This window comes from Penicillium expansum, assembly GCF_000769745.1.
Source record: "Penicillium expansum strain MD-8 chromosome Unknown contig53, whole genome shotgun sequence".
Taxonomy (NCBI): domain Eukaryota; kingdom Fungi; phylum Ascomycota; class Eurotiomycetes; order Eurotiales; family Aspergillaceae; genus Penicillium; species Penicillium expansum.
In genome coordinates this window covers 115163-135237 of record NW_015971293.1, presented here as the reverse complement: position 1 = coordinate 135237, position 20075 = coordinate 115163, and the positions used below count along the sequence as shown (strand labels likewise).

General features: G+C 49.2%; 5 protein-coding genes across 5 annotated transcripts; 1 reads left to right on the top strand and 4 right to left on the bottom strand.

Annotated features, from left to right (window-relative positions):
- Window positions 1–1153: 1153 nt before the first annotated feature.
- On the bottom strand, window positions 1154–2616 carry PEX2_020920 (questin oxidase family protein; the record flags this gene model as incomplete). The annotated part of the gene is made up of 4 exons (XM_016739367.1): window positions 1154–1923; window positions 1986–2113; window positions 2179–2324; window positions 2410–2616. The coding sequence occupies 4 exons, from the start codon at window positions 2614–2616 to the stop codon at window positions 1154–1156; spliced, it is 1251 nt and encodes a 416-aa protein (XP_016599306.1).
- Window positions 2617–3013: 397 nt separating this feature from the next.
- On the bottom strand, window positions 3014–5343 carry PEX2_020910 (GABA permease GabA; the record flags this gene model as incomplete). Its single annotated transcript, XM_016739366.1, has 15 exons — window positions 3014–3183; window positions 3239–3317; window positions 3375–3522; window positions 3572–3700; window positions 3761–3838; window positions 3892–4093; window positions 4146–4203; window positions 4265–4293; window positions 4343–4377; window positions 4432–4510; window positions 4561–4675; window positions 4729–4970; window positions 5034–5103; window positions 5162–5195; window positions 5258–5343. 15 exons carry the CDS (start codon window positions 5341–5343, stop codon window positions 3014–3016), a joined length of 1554 nt encoding a protein of 517 aa, XP_016599305.1.
- A 1352-nt stretch (window positions 5344–6695) lies between these two features.
- PEX2_020900 (uncharacterized protein) lies at window positions 6696–7877 on the bottom strand (the record flags this gene model as incomplete). The annotated part of the gene is made up of 1 exon (XM_016739365.1): window positions 6696–7877. The coding sequence occupies one exon, from the start codon at window positions 7875–7877 to the stop codon at window positions 6696–6698; it is 1182 nt and encodes a 393-aa protein (XP_016599304.1).
- Window positions 7878–9670: 1793 nt separating this feature from the next.
- pex6 (AAA family ATPase peroxin 6) lies at window positions 9671–14204 on the bottom strand (the record flags this gene model as incomplete). The annotated part of the gene is made up of 3 exons (XM_016739364.1): window positions 9671–10121; window positions 10207–13948; window positions 14015–14204. The coding sequence occupies 3 exons, from the start codon at window positions 14202–14204 to the stop codon at window positions 9671–9673; spliced, it is 4383 nt and encodes a 1460-aa protein (XP_016599303.1).
- A 2764-nt stretch (window positions 14205–16968) lies between these two features.
- Window positions 16969–19705, top strand: ace1 (putative C2H2 transcription factor (Ace1); the record flags this gene model as incomplete). The annotated part of the gene is made up of 5 exons (XM_016739363.1): window positions 16969–17473; window positions 17553–17806; window positions 17884–18128; window positions 18182–18457; window positions 18517–19705. 5 exons carry the CDS (start codon window positions 16969–16971, stop codon window positions 19703–19705), a joined length of 2469 nt encoding a protein of 822 aa, XP_016599302.1.
- Between the last annotated feature and the right edge of the window lie 370 nt (window positions 19706–20075).

Sequence of the window (20075 nt, the reverse complement as noted above, 5' to 3'; positions counted from 1 at the left end):
GGGGGGGGGCAAGAGATCTTACCTTTTTCAATCCTGTACAGTCTGCTTCAGCAAGAAGGAAAGTGGCAACATCAACAAAAACTGTGCCGGAGATAGCTACAACATGGCTATCTGCACCATATCCTTTAGTCTGTGCCGTTTGTTCCTCGATCTCGAGCGCGGAGTCTTTCTCCTCTTTTTCGTGGCCCTCATGGGGGTCAGGTTTGTGGCAATGCCAGAAATCCATCATTTCAGCCCAATTGCCACTTGGAAGGTCTTTCCAGATCCATCCTGGGGTTATGTTTTGACCTGTTCCCTGATCAACCGACTTCGATATTAACGAGGAATCAAGGAAAACATGTTCACACTCGCGACAACGAATACGAGTAGAGGCCGACATTTCCTCTGCTGTCCAGGGTGCAAATTCATCAATTAGTTCATCCCGAGGCGCCAGCGCTTCTTCGTCGGGATCAACCTGCATGCGGAAAGAAAAATCGTAGCTGGGATCTCCAGTGCCATTAGGATCTGATTTTGGCGTAGGCAAGGGTTTTGTTTTCAACACGCGCCGAGACGCGTCATTAACTCGCGCTGGCAGTTTGATTGTTTCTGTGACATATTCAAATGGTTTTGATAGGGAGACGGTGACTGCTTTTCTTGATTCTGAAAGTTGGATATCTGGTCGGATTCCATTAAAGTTTTCCGTCCCGGGCAGTGACACGTAAAGGGTTATCTGGCGGATGTTTGGAAGAAATTCCGCGTGTAGATAGAGGGGTACATCGACATCCTGCATTGTGGAAGTTGCGTATGCGAGTGTGTTCCGCGTAGGGATGGGGTCGATGACCGGCGGTGTTTGATGCTCCTAGGCCAAAAGTATAAGGGGAAAGAGAGTGAGTGACCGGGGTGACTATTTAGCAATCACGCAGACCTGGGAGTTCTAATTGTCTAAGGTCGTAAGAAACATGTCGCACTGAGATCAATTAATTTTAGTGGTGATCTCGGTCCACGATGTCATGCCTGCTTGTGTTTCTTAAATACAAACAGTGCAAACATTCAACAATATTTACACGTGACCTCATATATCCTGTTGTGTGATTTGTCAATATATTTTCTTCAATTATTCATTAAATCGTATATAAATTTGAGCTGAGTGGAGTGAAAAACATATGAACAAAGCCTACAGCTCGTATCCGACAAAGTTACCCCGCCAACGTTTGAACTCGGTGACAAATCGCACAGCAGCCTTCAAGAAGAAGCTATCGGAATCGCCCCAAGTCAAGGCCAGTTCCTTCAGTGCTCGAGTGGTCTTTACAAAGTACACATTGGATGAGAATTCACCATTGACAGCTTTCCCAGCAACCCATTCCCAGTCCTTTCCATTCAGATCATAGTTCCGGATCTGGTCCACTTTGATCTCAGGCCGCAGTTGTGCGACGTAGATGCCAACGCAGATTAACCACCATTGTTTAAGAAGAGAAATTTGGAACTGGGGAGGTATGAACGGTAGCACGACACGGACAGCGTGGCTAGTTGTGAGGTTCAAAGCGAAGAACCAATCGTAATGCCCAGTCGAGTCGACTGCAGCTGTTCCAACTAGCAAGGCAGCTGCAAGCTCTTGGCTCTCGCGGAACTGCTCAACTGGATTCTCGATCTTCCATGCCTTCCAGTGGTTGAGGAGCACGGCATTGCGGCTGACGAAAAGGGTATCGAGGTTGTCGCTGCCCGGAGTGGGAAAGAGGCCATCTAAGTCCTCATCTTTCTGGACCAGGTCAAGAATTGCAAATAGTGACTTTGATTCATATGATGCCTCGTTTTTCGAGTGTTTGGGGTCCTCCAGGGACTTGTATATGTCATTGTGACAGGTTGCTGCAAGCCCAAGTGCCTCCATTGCGATTTCACGGCTGTCCATTTCGAAGGCGTACGCAAGATGGATTAATGGCAGTCCAACTAGACAGACGGTTAGCGTGTGAAGAGTCAAGCCAAGCTTTCATGAGGAGTATGATACATACGAGAAGCCATTATAGAGTCAAACATGGGTTCCTTGTTGGCAAACAGGTACTCGGCTACAACTTCCTTCCAGTCATAGCCGAGGTGGACCATTTGATCTTCAAAAAAATCCACGAACGCTCGATCAAATCTACTTAGTGTTAATGAAGAGTCCCAAGCGGAAAAGAAAAGGCTGGGACATGTCCAGCAACCCACCCTCGACATCCCAGGTGGCCTCGCCAGTCAAGAGTAGTGATTTCTGCCGGTGATTCCTTCCATTTAACTAGATCAGACACTTCCTCCTCATATATGCGGCCTAAAGTATCGGCGTCTGCACCTTGCAGGAAGGAGGAGCTCAAGAGCTGCAGACAGGTCAATGACATGGACTAATGACGAGGAATGCATACATAGGAAGCTCTCGACACCAATGCAATGCAGATCACTCACATGTATTAACTGGTTAGGGAAGTTGCGGCAGTCGAATAGCGAGTTCTCGACATGATTCAATTTCAGTAGGTGCTTGAATGCCCGGTCTGGCTTGTCTTGAGCTGTCTCGGTTTCATGGACCTTGACCGGGGGCAGATCAATGGCCTGAGTGGGCGAGGACGAAAACAAGCCAAGCGATGGCAATGATGGCCATCGAACAGTAAACATGGTGACGATGAGTGTGGCCGTGTGTAGTCGTTTGGATGGGACTGTTGGGAAATCGTCACGTGAAGTAGAAGTTGATATCCAGGGATGACGTAGCAAATTTTGGGTTATCAATCTGGTCACATGACAGCCTTGTGAATCCCGTCGGGCGGGACGTTTTCCAGCTTGCTACTCGGCTTGCCTCCGAAAAAAGTAAATATACAAAAACGCTCTTTCAGTGGAAAATGACGACTGAGGTAGATAATTATTTAAATATGGAATTTTGTATCATTTTAACACCTATTACTGTCCCTAGATAGTAAATAGCAGTTGGCTGAATTGCGAGGTATTCTATTTGAAAACTCTACGCTTTGCGCCATCAAGTTACATTATGTGTAAGATATCCCGGCCATCCAGAGCTCTAAGCCTTATGTTGTTCAACAACTGGAATCGGCTGCTCTGGCTGCGCGCCAGCCTCTCCATTGAAGACTTCCACTGAGATACGGGGACCGACGAAATTCTTGCGTCCATCCACAATCCATTGGATGACAGAAATGAAAAAGACAATACCAAATGCCGCAACACAGTAATCTATCAAACCGAATTAGCTTTGCTTTTGCATCGTAAGAAGAGAGAGCCAACTCACTCATGTTGCTACCAGTGGCAGGCAGGTCAGGGGGGAAGAGAAAGAGGACAGTAGTTAGGATAATGTACAGCAACGAGATCTGAGAAGTTTTGGGTCAATAATAGTTTCGGTGAAACTGCAGGGGAGGATATCATACGATGTTGACGGTCCAGCCAAGGAATTCTGGCAGGACAAATGAGCGCTCCGGTAGCATTCTTCTTCCTCGACAGCAGTTGACTGCAATTGGCATTCCATATGAGATACCGAGCAGCACCACTGACGCTGAGACAATAGCATTGAAAGCACTTGGAGATGTTAGCAAGATCCAGGATAAAGTGTTATGCATGTACTTACCTGGATGATCCCAAGAAGATACAACCGAAGATAGTGATGAGAGCAAGGTTGAGATATAGGGAGTTCAGGGGGACATTTAGCTTGGGGTGAATACGAGCGAAGAAGGCAGACGCAGGGAGACCGCCATCACTATAACTACTATCAGTATAATGGCCAATTTCGAAAGATAAAATGCCCATGAAAACGTACCGCGCGAAGGCGTACACCATGCGACTGCTAGTGGTCATAATGGCGATTGCAGCGAACAGAGCACAGACTAGGGGGAAGCTTGAGAGGGTGTCAGCACAACAAGAAAGTGACGGAAGATCAGTGAGGCGTACATCAGGAGACAGATAGCGCCGGCGTTGTTCGAGGTGGCATTCTTCAAGATTGCAAGGAGCGGAGTTGCCGCAGAGTCAATAATGTTGTTGATATCGCCAGCCACTAAGAGCAGTACAATAAGGAAAATTGCTCCAGTGACGGTACCGATAACGACACAAGCGATCATGATCTTAGGTCCCTCAACCGAGGGGTTGGGAATTTCTGTAGTCCATTAGCCTCGAATCCATGATAAGTTCAAACCTCTGAAAGCTACCTTCAATCATGTGGGCGACGCCATCAAAGCCAGTAACACCAAGACCACCTTGCAGAAGCTATGAATATGTTAGATATGCTCATGAATTTTCGCATGAATTCTCGCATGAAACGACATACCCCAAGCAACCATGCGACTCCATCAGGCCCTAAAAGAGTCAGTTCAAGAACCATAGATAATGACAAGATGAAACTTACATCCTGTTGTATTAATGAAATCGGTGAAGACAAATCTGTTTTTTGTTAGTCTTTCGGTTCTAGGGAGTTATCGACCAGACACGACATACTTCGCGGAGTTATAATTTGGCGAGGCACATGAAAGTACGGTGATACAAATGATGGCAAATCCTGCCAGGGACCAGATGACTGTGGGAATTAGTAGAAGATCTTCAACGGCTCGATATAGGATATCTCACAAGCACCCTTAGTGACAAAGGGCATAATGTCGTTCATAAAGGCGTTGACGAGGAAGGCAACGACGTTGTAGCCACAGTAGATTAGGAACTGGTGCCAGCGCTGGGGTTCGTAGCTCTGGATGTGAAAGTCAGTCAAAGATATCGATATTGCAGCCTAGTACAACCTACCGGGTTCATGAGAGAGATCACACCCAGGATGAGCTGACTGCCCAAAAGACCGGCAGTTGCGACCAGCGCAACCCAGCCAGAGCAGTTGATCCAGCCCGTAATCCAGGAAAGAATTGGCATCCATTTTCTCCATGAAGTCACAGCGACCCAATGATATTGGCCTCCAGCGGTGGGATATGCAGAAAGAAACTCGGCTAGGGAAGTGGCCATGCACAGGTTACAGATTCCTGCTGTAACAAGACCTATTGGGATTCATGTCAGCTCTAGATCTTTAGGATTTGACAGACAGCCGCGGAAATACATACCCCAGACAATACTAGCGCTGCCTCCCGAGGGCAAACTGAGCCCCAAACTTGCCGACAAAGCGGTCCATGACTGTTCAATGTCAGTTGGTGATTCATATAAAATTTAGTATACCGGTCGCGTAACATACATTTAGAATGGCGAAAGCAAGACCCAGCATCGAACTTCAAAAACGAAGACACAGGTTAGCACAGTCCAGGAATTCATGTTCCATTGTAGCACATACATCATGGAGAAGTTTCGCTTCAGCTCGGACTTATGGCCCAGCTGAGCCAGCTGAGCATCATCGCTATTATATTCGTCTTTGTCCATGGCGAGTGATATGTACCACGGGCAACAAGTGATGAAGAGAAAAAAATGTCAGACAAGGAGAAACATGGGATCTTAAGCAGGCCCCGAATGGAACGACGTGATGACAGATTCTCGAATATCAATTCCTCTTCTCTCAATCTTCTCGTTCTGCACTACCGTTGGCTCCCCGCGGGGGAATAGACCGAGTACGGAGAAGTTTTAGGTAACTGATTTGGGGTATGGAACTTCGGAACACGAAAAGAAGATAACCAGTGGTGTCTGTGACTGGTTGGGCGGACCGAGAGCGGCGATTTCGGCCAGTTACAAGTTACACGATCATCGGGCCCTTGGATTGTCGCGGACCGATGATCCAAGGCTTGCGGCGGCAGCCCCAGTGCTTATGCCCTCGTCGACATTTAATTGGTCAGATTTGGACCCATATGTCTGACTAGCGGGAAGAAATGCAACTGGGGGAAGTGGACGATCAGTTGGAGACGGATAAATAGCGAGGATATAGTGTGTGATGTACGTGACAAATGAAGGTATATAGTTTCCAAGGGCTTGGCCAGCATTCTTGGCTTAACTTTTAGGCTATGATATTCCTGTCTCAGGGAATTGGGCTGAGATGATGGATGGTAGCCAAATCTATGTGGAGCGGTGGGCCGCAAACCTTCCAAGGTTGCTATCTCTTCGAGCGACAAATACTGCTATGTAAAAAGATATCTTACCTTCACCGAGTGGGTGGACTCCGATCTTTCTTATCCACCATATATTGGATCGTTCTATCAGTACCCTTACAAAGTGGCAAAGAGTGCCCCGGTGGAGCGTTCCATATTGGACCTTGACCTTATTTTGCCCCGAGCGTATCATCCCTTATAACCGGCTATCTTGATTTGACTCTCCGAAATACAGAATATTCTCTCTAAGGGTGTTTCAAATCACTCCACTCGGAAATCCCGAAGTCAAATAGAGATATCACGCCAATATCATGCCACAATGTCCTTCTTTTGGCAAGATAAAGAGACAAGAAAGGAAAAAAAGAAAAGATAACAAGGTACTATTGAGAATGGAAGGGAACATTTACATAACACAAAGGAAAGCAAATTTGCCATTGATCGGCCACGCACTTTCATTATCCGCAGGATGTACAAATTGCATACATTGTTCGCCCCCAAGCCACATCTTGACATCATCCATGCAAATTCGAATCCTCAAAAATTCCAACCTTTCATTATTCAAATGGCAAGCCATGACTTGTTTCGGCAAACGCAGCCAGGTAAACGGGCCAGTAGCTCCTTTGACCGACCACAAATGTTTTGGAGATCATGAGGCCTGGCTGGCATCACTCCTTGCATCCAGGGAGATATAGCCACTTATGAAATCTCATTCCGATCCTCAGCATCCAGCAGGAACCAAGCCCCAATGCAGTCGGTTCGAATATGCTCAGTTATCTCGTCCGTAGTCCACACACGAAAGGCGCGACGGAAAATTGCAAACGATCGCTGATACTTGTCGAGGGCAGGGTCAAGCCCCATCATCTGCATGTAGTTGTCGGAAATTGATTCCATCTTGGGGTGCGTGAGCATAGCAGTGCAACCACGACACGAGTAAAGAACTCTGCGCGTATTGTCTCGATTGACGACAGGCACCCGACAGGCAACTTCATGGTGGTGAGCATGTTGATGATAATTTCCCCTCGAGATGAGCAAACGAAGCTTGACAGGGTTCGGGGAATTCAGGGAAGCGGCGCGAAAAATGTCATGCTGGTTTTGGACCACAAATTCTTCGTCATCGGGGGTACCCTGTTCTTCGTCTGTGTCAGGACTTGACGGAGTACCCTCCACAGCGCGCTTAATACCCCTGCGGGTGCCATACAACTCCAGGGCTTTGGTCAGCGCTACTTTGACAGGAATAACCCAGGCGCCAAGATCCCCCAAATCAAAGCCATTCTTGTTCAGCCTCGGCAGGTACATGGTTTGGGTATTAATGAGATCGGGTAGGTCAAGGCCGAAGATTATGGCTGCCTTTTCCACGGGGAGACACCAGTATGCATGGTTTTCGTGCACGCATGGATGGCAGATACGCTCCATCGTCGGAAGATAGAGTTGAACAGACGCATCGCCGCATACCACGCACCTCTCACGGATAATCGCCTCTTTGAGCTCATGAATGGACCAGTTCTTGTGGATTTGAGTCTTTTTGAGAATCTTCGGCATACCGGGGGCCCACTGCCTCAGATATGAAACCGGACTTTGCTGCACAAAGTGATTGGCGATGCGGTTGACGTATGACAGACTTATAGCACTTGGCATGTCCAATTTGTTGACAATTAGGTCCACGACTTCGTTCGGGAGACATTTCATATTTCCCAAGTCCTCCGTAGCCTTCTCCTTGGATCTGATAGCCTCTGGCACAGGCCGTACCTCGATATCGACGATTCCAGTTTCCAAGCTACGGGGGCTTTTTGCGATGACTTGTAGCAGCCTAGCAAGCTCCCAGCTATTGGCAAAAGCCCGTCCCCGGGACAACTGATCCGGGTCCAGCTTGATACTCATTCTGGCAGATCAGCGTGCAAATCACAATGTGAAATTGAATGTGTTGGAGAGACGGCAATAAGAGAGGGCTCTGTTTGGAGAAACGCGCGCGGTCAATGAATGGAAGAGCCCTATCAGTGTCGCGTTAGTGGATGATATGGATAAACATTCTATGTGGATGATAACGCGAACCTGATAACACGCGGGTTGAGAAGAATTAAAAATCGATGGGAAGAGATTGAGAAGGAAGGAAGATGTGAAGAAAAAAGGTGAGGAGTGACAAGGAGAAACAGACACAAACATCCAAGGTGTGGAGGGAAAGCGAATGGGAAAGTACAAGACTGCAGCCTGGCATAACAAACACGATGCCAGTGAGAAGCGGAACTTTCCTATATTTATTTATGATATACTATCTTGTTTAGAGGCGAGGCTCTCAGTGAGCTCGTGGTCGTGGACGTAGACAAGGCTAAGCTAGAGGTCATCCTACACCATTGCGCCTTTCATGTGCTCTCCCACTCTGATCTGATAGAGCATATACTGGCCCATGGAATGCTTGAACTTGGTCTGGAGCCCACAGACAAATTGGGGGATACCTTAAGGTTACATATACGATGATGAGGTGATTGAGGTGCTCTAACTAGCCCCGAAGCTAAAGAGTTAGTAAGGTTGCTTAAGCGTATATTTCGTTACCTCGCCGGTACGAAGCTTCTCACGATCACTTCCTACCCTGGTATGCAAGATACAGCAATATCTGGTTATTGCGACGCCGACTGGGTTGGCCCGTATAGCGAGAAAGGACTCTCTACATCTGGTTTCCTTTTCAAGATGGCTAGTGGAGCGATCTCTTGGACTTCGAAGAAACAGCTCTGCGTCGCTCTCTCCACTACAGAGAGTGAATAAATTGCTAAATCACTTGCTGTACAGGAAGGAATTTGGTCAACTCAATTGCTTACCGAACTGGGCATTAAAGGATTTCCTAAGAAACCAATTCCTATCTTCGCCGACAACAATGGAGCAATTGCTTTGGCTTCAAACCCAGAATTTCACGCAGCCATGAAGCATATTGCCATTCGCTTCCACAGGCTCCGAGAAAAAGCTGTAGCCAGTAATTTCGAGTTCATTGAAATCCCCACAGCGGAAATGGCTGCAGACGGTTTCACCAAACCCCTAGGGAAACATTGTTACAGCGGTGGATCACACAGATGGGTCTGATGGCCTATAAAAAAGCACTGCAAATTTGAATTTCCGGTTGGCATACAAAGATGGGGGGCAGATTCATGTCACAAAACTGGTTTTTATCGAGCAGGAGAGTTCTTTACTATGCAGGACGACTATGCACTAGTCGTCGGGGGTGTTGGAAGTCACAATGACTTCTGTTGGCTCCTAGTTTTTAGTCTAGTCAATGCCTGTAGATAGTTTCTCTCTTCTTCACGCATTTCAGAGATTTCCAGTCATATCTACACCTTCATTGTAGATACTCTAGATCCTCTCTCAACAACCTTTGAACTTGCAAGACTGTGATAACAAAGGAAACTCGAAATAACAATACGATAGCCATGCTCACAAAGTAATTTAGAAAGATTCATGGGTTTAAAGATCTCAGGATTCTCTCCATTCTGGAGCTGCAGCGTTGACCTGCGTGCACTCATCGTAACAGAAGGCTAGGGATGTAGCAATAGCAGAGGAAATAATAAAAAAATGTACAGATAAACAATAGGTATATCAAATCAGCATAGTAGATACAAAGGCCGCCTGTCTGGTCGGCTAGCTGAACAGTGACGGCACGTTAAAATATACGGACGGTGCCAGATTTTCTACTCAGCCCCCTGCATGGGGTTCTTCAAGTGATCAGTCCGAACAACATAATCATCCTCATCTTCATCCTCATTGGCATTGGCACTATATGCCGTGTCCTCATCGTCGCCATCAACAGATCCATCGGATTCCGCACCGGTGCGGGACTTTCCCTTCTTGCTGACGCTCTTTCCTTTCCCTTTGCTGCTGGTTGTTGATTGGCCGCTGACACTGCGGACAAGGTTGCCTGGCCATTTGCTCAGGCCTTTGATACGACCGGGAATACTCTCGGCTGTGTGACTGTCACCATTCGTGACCGGTGCCTCTTCTATTGTGGCTGAGCCGCCCAGGTTAAATGCCTCCATTGCCTCTGCGATTGTCTGTGGCGCGGCAGCGGCGGGGTCTTGCTTTGACTTGTCCACTGCTTCAAAGGTTTGGCGGATGCGTTCAAAGTGTTCGAGTTCCTTGGCACTGGAAGGGGTCAGTATCATAGTATTTTACCAAGAGGAAGGAGACAAGAGGTAGAGTGGGATGGGAGAGTGGAGTGAACACATACCTAACACTTGGCACAAGCTCTCCTTGAGCAGACAGGAAATCCTCCTCGGTTACCATCACATTCACATCCTCCTTCGTAGCGAGATGATCAAAGAACCAAGCAGTGCTAACAGGACCATTTGGCAGAGTCTTGATCTTCTCATCGACTGCAGTGGCCTTTCGAGTGATGGCTTTCAGCATGGCATCAGAGCAGAGTGCATAAAGATCAGCACCAGTATAAGTCAAAGGGAGCTGTTCCGCAACGCGGTCAAGCGAGACATCGGGGCTGAGAGCAAACTTCCGCGTCAGAGCCTCGAGGATAGTTGCCTGCTTCCTATGTGTATCTGATACGCCCAGGTAGAGCATCTTGTCGAAACGACCAGGGCGGAGAAGTGCAGTGTCAAGCAGATCGGGACGGTTAGTCGCACCGATGACAAAAACTCCACCACTGTTCTCCTCGCCGCCGTTCATTCCATCTAGCTCTGCGAGCAGCTGACTGACGATACGGTCCATAACACCACCGCTGTCTCCCTGGTTACCACGCTTGGGGGCAACGGAATCCAGCTCATCGAAGAACACAACGCAGGGACGAGCATCCCGAGCGCGCTGGAATACCCGGCGCACGTTCGCCTCAGATTCACCGATGTACATGTTAAGCAGTTCGGGGCCCTTGACGGAGAAGAAGTTGAGAGAGAACTCGGTGGCAATGGCCTTAGCAAGCAGAGTCTTTCCGGTGCCGGGCGGGCCATAGAACAGGATACCGCTGCGCTTCTTCATGCCCTTGGCGAAGAGCTCGGGCCGTTCGAGTGGCAGCTGAATGGTCTCGACCAAGGCATCCTTAACGTTAGTCAATCCACCAACGTCATCCCAGCCAACGTTTGGAATCTTAGGTGCACCAATTGAATCAGCAAAGTTCTTCCGCGCAGCTTCTACTGCAGCGTCAAAGTCTGCCTTGGTGACACCTCGTGCACCGTCGCCTCCTGCCAGCAGGACGTCTCTGACAAAGACCTCCGAGCCGGAGAGCTTCTTGCTAGCCTCGGCCAGACTTTCAAGGCGAGCTGTTCTCGCCCCGGCAGCTCGTTCCACGACGTCGACCAGATCTCCTGCGACAAGAGCTGCGGTCTTCAGAGCAATAGTTCCCAGTTCCACGTCCGCAGACAGTCGGATACTGCGCTCTGCGACGGCATTTCGCAGAATGCCTTCGCGCTCTTTCTCCTCCGGCGCACCCATCTCGAACTCATGGGTGATGAGGCTGCGGATACCTTCGGGGATAGTTTCAACATCAGTGGTGGTGGCAATGACAACTCTGGCATCGTTCAGGATATCGCTCATTGCCGTGACAATGCGATCGGCGGTTAGAACCTCGATATGCCTGATCAGCAATGCGGTGCAGTTTGCTCCGCAGTGGAAAGCCCGTTCTGCTCGAGCTTTGAGATATGCTTCAGTCTTGACATCGCCACCATTTGCGCCGCCTTCTGTCAAGATGTCGTACGCATCGATGGGGAATGTGTGGAGGCCGATATCCGAGCACGCTCGGGTTGCGATGGTTGCCTTGCCAATATGTCTTTGCTGGGATCTGAGGAGAATGAAGACGGGCTTCATTCCCAGCTGAATAGCCCGCGGACTTGTGGCAGCAGACATCAGATCACGGATTCGCTGCTGCAATAATGGGACAAAGGACTGAGGTGGATCAGCAACAATGCCATGCGGTGTTGGGACATCATGGACGCTCTTTGGGATCGTCTTGACCCCCAGCCAATACTCCCACCCGTTGCCCAACACGCCGGGAACTCGGCTGACGTCGCTCCCAGCCTGTACCATGCGCGTAGTCGCAGGATCAAGTACAGCAACTCCGCCCCACTGATCTTCGCCCGTCTCCTCCAGCTCCTCTACAGTAGTCGGGGCTACCTGCCCGACACGGAACCAAGCGACGCCGATTTTGCGGGCTCCGGCATTAGTTGCATTGACACCCTGGCCTAGCCGGATAGTAATGTCTTCTTCCTGACTGGCACTGTCACCGCCAGCGGTGCCAGAAAATACCGCTCTGCCAAGTCCTTCGTCCACACTAATTCCAACCAGGTCGCCACTTTTGAGGATACGCCGGCGTGACTCAAAGTACTGCTTCAATCCTGCAAATAGCGCTGGTTGAAGGACCCGATCCATTGAGAGAGGAGTGGAAACCTTGAGCAATGTGACCTCTTTTGCCAAAGGCGGGTTTTTAGCAGCAGTGTTCTTCATTTGATGCAAAAGACCAGGTTTGGAGGAGCCATTAAGAGTAGCGAAGGTCATAGGAGAGATCCGTAGGTACTTGGGATTTTCAATGTTACCAAGAAGCAACGGGGGAACGAAGACCGAAGGAGTCAAGCGGGCGGGTGGACGTTGCGAAATACTGGACCGGCGTTCGCTTGAGTGATTAATGGCATACCGCGGCTTGGAGGACGGAAGACCCGAAAGACCAAAAATCTTAACTGGGCGCCAATCGCCTGAGTCTTCAGGGGAGTCATTAAAACTCCCAAATTTGAGGGAAGCGAACATGTTCAGCTGGGGCTCCTCGGCAGCTTCGATTCTGACCCAATCGCCGGAGAAGCATCCGATCTTGGCGAGGGTGCTGATATCTACAAAGACAAAAGAGTCGACGTCTTCGTCGTCGCGAGGCCGGGGGTGCAGCACTTCATTTGGGACTTGTTGCAGGAGACCTTCCACCTTGAAGGTCTTGCCTCCGCCACGGCCAGGGCGCAAGGTGGCCGATGTGAAATTTGATGCCACAGACCCGGGGGTATGGATTCCATCTAATCGTCGACCACCGGCTCTAGGAGTCGCCGAAGTCAAAGAAGACATCACCCCGGATGGTGGCTGTGGCAGTTCAGGCGCACTGAGAGAAATCATGTCTTCCAGAGAATCATCCGAGGAGTCACTCATGGATCCTGCTGAGCCCTCTGTTTCCGAGTCCTCGGCAGCTGATGTTACCTCCATTTCTGTACCACTTTCTCCAGGTTTATCCTCGGCTGCAGAATAAAATTGTTCGTTAGAAGTGTCGTCAGCTTCGTCCTCGGCCACTTGCTTCAGAAGCGCAGATCTTGAGGGCACAGTTTGTTGGGCACGGAGTCCTTGAGGACGAGCCTGGACAAGCACAATCTTTGTCGTTGACATCAGCAAGCCTTGCGAAACGGGTTCGCAGAATGAGATCCGCACGGGGGGTGGTGGCGCATAAGTTATGGGATGGGAAGGGAGTGGGAGGGGTAGCACGTCTCCGGTATGCACAATGCGCTGAGCTCCCAATGCTTCACGAACTGCTGCAGTTAGGCGTTGTTCGGCATCTGCTGCAGCCCGTTTCGAAGATTTCTTGGCTTCTACTGACTTCCCCGCATTCCCCCAGACTCCATTCGGCCCCTGCGCATTCGTGAATCCACCACCAAATTTGCTCTGAATATCATCATGATTGCGGAGGAGATGTCGCTCGACGGTCACAAAGATTGTATCGAGATGAATTGGGGCGACATCCAGAATCCGAATCTCTACGGAACGGTGTGCCTGTAGAGAGTTGCGTGACGAGTCAACTTTCCCCAAAGCCTGGAGGAAAGGCTGCAGTGAGTCTGCCGATTCAGGAAACAGCACGGTCGAGTGTGACATTGGAACTGGCGATCTCTCTGTTGGCTGGATGCGCACTGGGAGTATCGTCCAGGCCTGATCTTCTACAGAGGTATAAGTCGGTGTATGAGGGGCAATCGCAACATATAGCACTCCATCGTCGGAAGTCGTGACATCTAGTCAGAAGAAGACGGATTGGTTAACTTTTACATTAAGAATAGTCGAAGTGGCTTCACACTCACCTTGGAGGGCCTGCTGCTGGAATAGGTCATTCGCTAGATCCTCGGATAATATGCCGACCTTCCCGCGCAGCTGGGGATCCAGCGCCAAACGTGCGGCGATGGGTGCCTTATTGTTCAATCGCCGTTTTCCGGCTCTTCTTCTCCGTTGTCGAGGCTGCTGGGAGCTCTGCCCATACTGTTCGAAGTCCATGGATGCGGTGTCTGGTCCGCTTGGCGTCGGTAAATGAAGCGGGGGAGATAGGAGGAGGTGTGAACGGAATGCAATCACCAAATCATCGGTTTAACAAGCGCACATGAAAAGACAACCTACAGTATACTGCGCCAGGTTTAATGAATTACTGAGGGGAGAAGACGACGTTCGCCGGATCCAGAATCCGGGGGAAATCAACACGCGGGCATCTCGGCACCGCCCGATATTCTGCCATATCCCGAAGCCGAGGTCCAATCGGCTGGGGAGTATGTAGGAAGGTATGTACGGATGAACAGGGAGGATATGTTGTATATATATATATATATATATATATTACAGTTCTGCTGCACTTTTCTTGATTTGTCCAGATGGCTCTAGTAGTACTGGAGAGTGAATGACTTTCTGTCCGATCCCAGTCACAAGCGTGCTCTAGCATCATTGGCTGTTGTCTGCTTGTGATAACGTGGGAAACACAAGCTTCCCCAGCCCTAGAGCTCCAAATGGCTGACATCATTCGATTCGGGGTAGGTCCATTCTGATTGATTCCTAGAGTCTTAACCAGTTTAAACGAATAGAAGAGCTTTATATTCGAGAACCTTGTTTTCTTTTTCTGCCGTTGGAACAAGTTTGACCAAATTAAGTTCCTCCCGACATCGGGAGGTCGGAGATATATATTTGTCAGCTTGCTCGATGTCAACCTTGGAAGGCAGACTCGTTCGTAGTACTAGAGTTTTTAGCAGATACTGCAGGACATCATATAGCAAATGACCACGGAGTACTCCGTAGGGAAACCTATTAGGCAGTTGCATTTCGAGTTGATAATATCGCAGCCTGGAATAGTCAGGTCGATGACGGGTGAGCGCGCCGAAGGTGATGTATGTTGTAGATAAGGCATATTCCTAGACGGGATTAAGAAATGTTGCTGACTGATTGCTTTCCCCGGATGGCTTGCCAGGATAGACTTCCATACCAATACCTTGGCCTAGAGCCATTATAGTAGCCATGAATATGGTTGACATATGATGAACTATACTCCGTATGAACATGCTAATAGGGTTGGCGTTGTTGGTCCTTGCAGATAGGACTGCTGATTTCAAGTACAGTTGTAAAGTAAATGATACACTACAGACACCTGATTCAAGCATACATATGTTGTACTCTTTGGAAAGCTGGCCCTTTTTAATGTACTGACAGGTGGGCTGTGCACTGGGGAGGAGGAGTCAGACAAGGGCGGAGTTGAGGGGTTAGTACGAACAGAGATCAGCACAGCATCACGGGTAGAAAGTGTTTTCAACGGGTGAATTTTCGTCCGACGGACGCAGGCTGAGCAGGACCAGGATGAAACTATCATTGGGCCGGTCAAGTACGACAATCGGTGACAGGAGGCTCAAGTGCGCATGTGCAGCTCGTATTTGGCGTGAAATCAACCGGCCAGTACGGAGTATTTCGTACTTTTGGTCTAGAATCAGTCCTTGGATGAGTTGGCATATGGCCCCAAAAAAGAGTCGACGGGTTCACTTTTGTTGGTTGTTGTGGGACCCTTTTTTTTTTTTTTTTTGTTTGTCGGTCAATTGGGGGCCAAGACCCTGGGGCGTTGGGTTGTCTACATGCCACTAAGCGCCCTAGTGATTTTCCCCAATTTTCCCTGTCCGGATTTATTTTATGGCATGATCCTGGCAACAGGTGACGTAGACATGGGTGAAAATCAAACGCTGACTCCATCGGCTTTGACCGTATCCCTAGAAAAATCAAAGGATGCTTTTGGGTTTGGGGGGGGGGGGAGATCGAGGACGCGCAAGAAATAAAGATGTTGCCTGGCCTTTCCGTGAGGCTCTTTAGAACGGAATTCTGAATGTTTCCGCGGATCCCGAGTTTCCATTTTAAGAAAGTAGTGGAACCAGTGGAGAAACGGTATGATACCCGCTGGGGGCCACGCGGGAACCACCTACAAGGCTAGCCTGTTTAATTACCGTTATTTGTTTACCATACAAACCCCTTTCAAGGCCAATCATAGAGTGTAAAATGTGCTCAGCCTTCGCATTCTATACCATTTCTGTCTTAGCGTCTTCGTCTATCAGGCAGACATCCAACACGCCATGAGCCTCCGGTCCCTTCTCTTCCTTGATCCGCTTATTCCCCCATCATTTGTGTTCGGGTTTATTCTTCATTTTCAATCCTATTTTGCTCTTCATCGCTGCCTTCAGTCTAAGGAAACTACAGATTACAGATTTCGTATTTAGTGGGGCTCACCACTTAAACACTCATCTTGAACGTTATATCTCAGCATTGGAACTTCATCAGCATCTTGAATCCGGAGGATTCAGTATCCATTTGGTCATTGAATATTGTTATCGTTGATCAAGCGCTATTTGAGCTGGTCTTCTTGATCCTCTCTTCCTCGAACCCCGCTTTGGAGTTTTCCGACCCCCCCGCGACACATTGGATTAGGAGTGCATGTTCATCCAGAGACTATTGGACGATCGCTATCGTGATAGATCTCCAGGGCCTCATACTGGTTCAAGTGTGTTGATTTGATCAGTCTTGGTTGATATCCAAGAGAAGCGGTGCTGTTATATACCAAAGAACGGAGATAATCCGCATCAAATTGAGGCTTGCATCTCTGACTCGACCGTACGTCACTTCTTGAATCATCTGGACAACTCTCCGGTGAGTCATGGGATGAGCCAATCAGTCGCAATCCACTGTCCTTTTCCTATCCGAACATATATGCTAAATTTTGGTCGACATAGTACTACGCCCAATCATGTCTGCCGTCCAGACTGAGCCATCGCGGGTGCACCCGCGTCGTCGGCCCGTCTTAAACACCGCCCTTCCCACCCTGTCGAGCGACTCGCCTGATTCTAAGATGCCTCTGAAGAAAGGAGAGACTTTCCATACCCCCACTTCACCTCCATCGAGTGATCGCGACCCTGTCTTGAACTTCCGCTCCCTGCCTCATCGCTCGGCCACTTCGTTGGAAGCTATCACTGTTGCTGAAGAGCGCATGACTTCCATCCTAGGACGTCTAACTCTGGAACCAACCGAAGACCAGAGCTCCGAGACCGCTGGCAGTGAGAGCCCTCTGGAGAGTGGGTTGGCGCGCAGTAACTCCCAGTCTAACTCCCCACGTTCCTCAAATGAAGAGGATCGCGGTATTCCCATCCCACTAGACGAGAAAAAGGCTAGCCAACAGCATAGCCACGAGTCCGACAGTGGACTAGGAACTTCTGTCAGTAGCGAAGAGGGGCTCGCTGACTTGCAAAATAAAGGTAGGTGTCACATGCCACAAGAATCCATTGTCCTTTTTTGTCCCCTATTGTTCCCTATTTGAGCCCTAACAATGAATAGTGAATGATGGTATTCATGAAAATCAATCCGCCATCACAAGCTCTATTTCAGCCTTTGACACTGGTTCGTCGCCAAAACGTCAATTGGGCCCGGCCGCCTGCAAACAGATTGAACGTTTCGTGCTTGTTCCTATTTTGAAAGAGCCCCGCTTGAAACCATTCCACGCACTGGTCCGAAGCGTCCCCCAGCGCATCATCAATAAGCAGATTGTGTGTTTGCGTGACCTCGAGAAAACCCTATTGTGGTTGGCGCCGGTAAGTCAATACATTGTTCCATTCAATGGGTTTATGGAGTTCTGGTTGCTTATTCTTTTATTTTACTTTATTTAAAGAACTCCGCCACTTCTCGGAATTCTTATCTCAACTTTTGCGAGTTTACGATCCAGTGCTTGCATACTTCGACTTCGCATCTCAACGATCGTGATCAACGACTACCAGCCGATCGTCCTTACACTAACGGATACTTCCTTGACCTTGTTTCACAGGTTCGACGATACGCAGCAATGGTTCGTGCTGAACGCGAGCGAGTCCAGGCGACTCAGGGCTCCGAGTCTAACAAAGATTCTAACTCTTCTGCGTATGTGATATCCTATTTGATTTGGACTGCAGAATCTAACGAATTCGAAATAGCATCCCGAAGGCTACCCTGGAAGGTGGTCTGTCCAAGAATGGGAAGTCCGCCGAACTTGTAATCATGCAAGACGGAAAGCCAATTTCCCTGGCCACGGGAAAGCCCTATGAGGCGGATGTTCCTGGTACTGCCAAGCGTACTATCAACCTCGACGATGCGGTCGATGAGGGCGTTGAGCGCTCTATGGCCCGCCGTAAGAAGGATGCTCCTCCCATGAACATCAATCAAAAGTGCGCCGACTGCGACAAGGTCTTCAAGCGCCCTTGTGACTTGACGTAAGTTATCCTGCTCTATGAATGGGAGTATCAGAATGAAAATGCTAATACATTCATAGAAAACATGAGAAAACACACACTCGCCCCTGGAAGTGTGAGTACTCTGACTGCAATTACCACACGAAAGGTTGGCCCACCGAGAAAGAACGTGATCGTCACATGAATGACAGGCATTCGGACAAGCCCACCCTCTTCAAGTGTCAATTCCACAAGTGCCCCTACGCTTCGAAGCGTGCCAGCAACTGTAAACAGCACATGGAAAAATCCCATGGATGGGTTTACGTTCGATCCAAGAACAACGGCCGCACTGGCAGCAAGCGAGGCTCTTCTGCCCAGGCCACTCCGCAGACTCCTAGTGTGTCTACTCCTGCTTCGAAGACGACCGACTTTGCCTCTCCAATCCCTGGGCCCAGTCCTTCTCCTAGCGACCAGACTTACAACTGGCCTGAGAATCCCCAATTCAACTTTGCTGACCCTCCTCCGCTTGCTCACGGGGAGGATTTCCCTCTATTCGGAGAAACCTCTCCCTATCTGATGACCGATGTCAACTCGTTCCCTACTTCGGTGAACCTGAGCGGCTTCCAGAGTCAATTTGAAGCTGGTGACCCGAACGGCTTGATTCCCGCTCTGGAAATGCACCGCCAGTCTATGAACTCCATGTCTATCCCATCTGCCGAATCGGTTCCCGACTTGATGGGACCCGTGTCCTTTGATGGATCCCCACTCACCGGTACTGAAAGCATCAACTTCGACCTCGATTGGAGCAACTTGGACTATCCCACCAACGAGGACTACACTGCAATGGCCGCGCAGCTTCCCCAGGGTCATTCCCTCGAGGTACTGAAGGGTTATTCGAATGATTACGAGCAAATGGACCTCAGCCACTGTTCCTACGATGCATCTGGAAAGCCCTCCGGCCTGTCTCCCGGTGCGCAGGGCAACGCCATGTTGTACTCACCGGACTCTTGTAACGTCGGTGACACTCTTTCTGAGCGCTACGAATATGGACTCCAGGGCCAGGCGGGTAACGACTTCACCCTTTACAACCAGGGCGCTCACATGGGTCGCGGTGCTCCACCAATGATGCAAACTCCTAGCGACCACTCCGCTCAATACCATCAGCCTCGGCCGCAGATGTTCCCCTCTCTTGAGCACGAGCGCGTGCTGCAGAGCATGCAGCCCTGGAATGGCCAACAACCCCAGGGACACTACCTGCCTCGCGACATGGAGCTGGAATTCATGAAGTAAAATGGTGGGATTTCTGGGGCTCTTCGCAAATACTCTTCTCAATACTTATTTTCTCAAGCGGATTTTATGTTCTCAGCGATGGAAATGCGGGTTGTTTTTATCTTTTCAGCTTTGATCTTTATTTAATTTTTCTACTCCAAATAACATGGCTGAAGTCCTGTATCTTTTTCTGTCTTTCATATTGAGCATAGTAGTTTTTTGTATTCCTTCCACATGTTTTAAGCGCTTTGAATGAATTACCCAAATTAAAGGAAGCGGTCCGAGCCCTGTTCCAAGTAATTTTCTACCAATCCGAGTGAAAGAGATATCCTAGTTCCCTCACTTGGATCTCCAGAATCCATAATAATAGTCCGATGACACTACCGAGGGA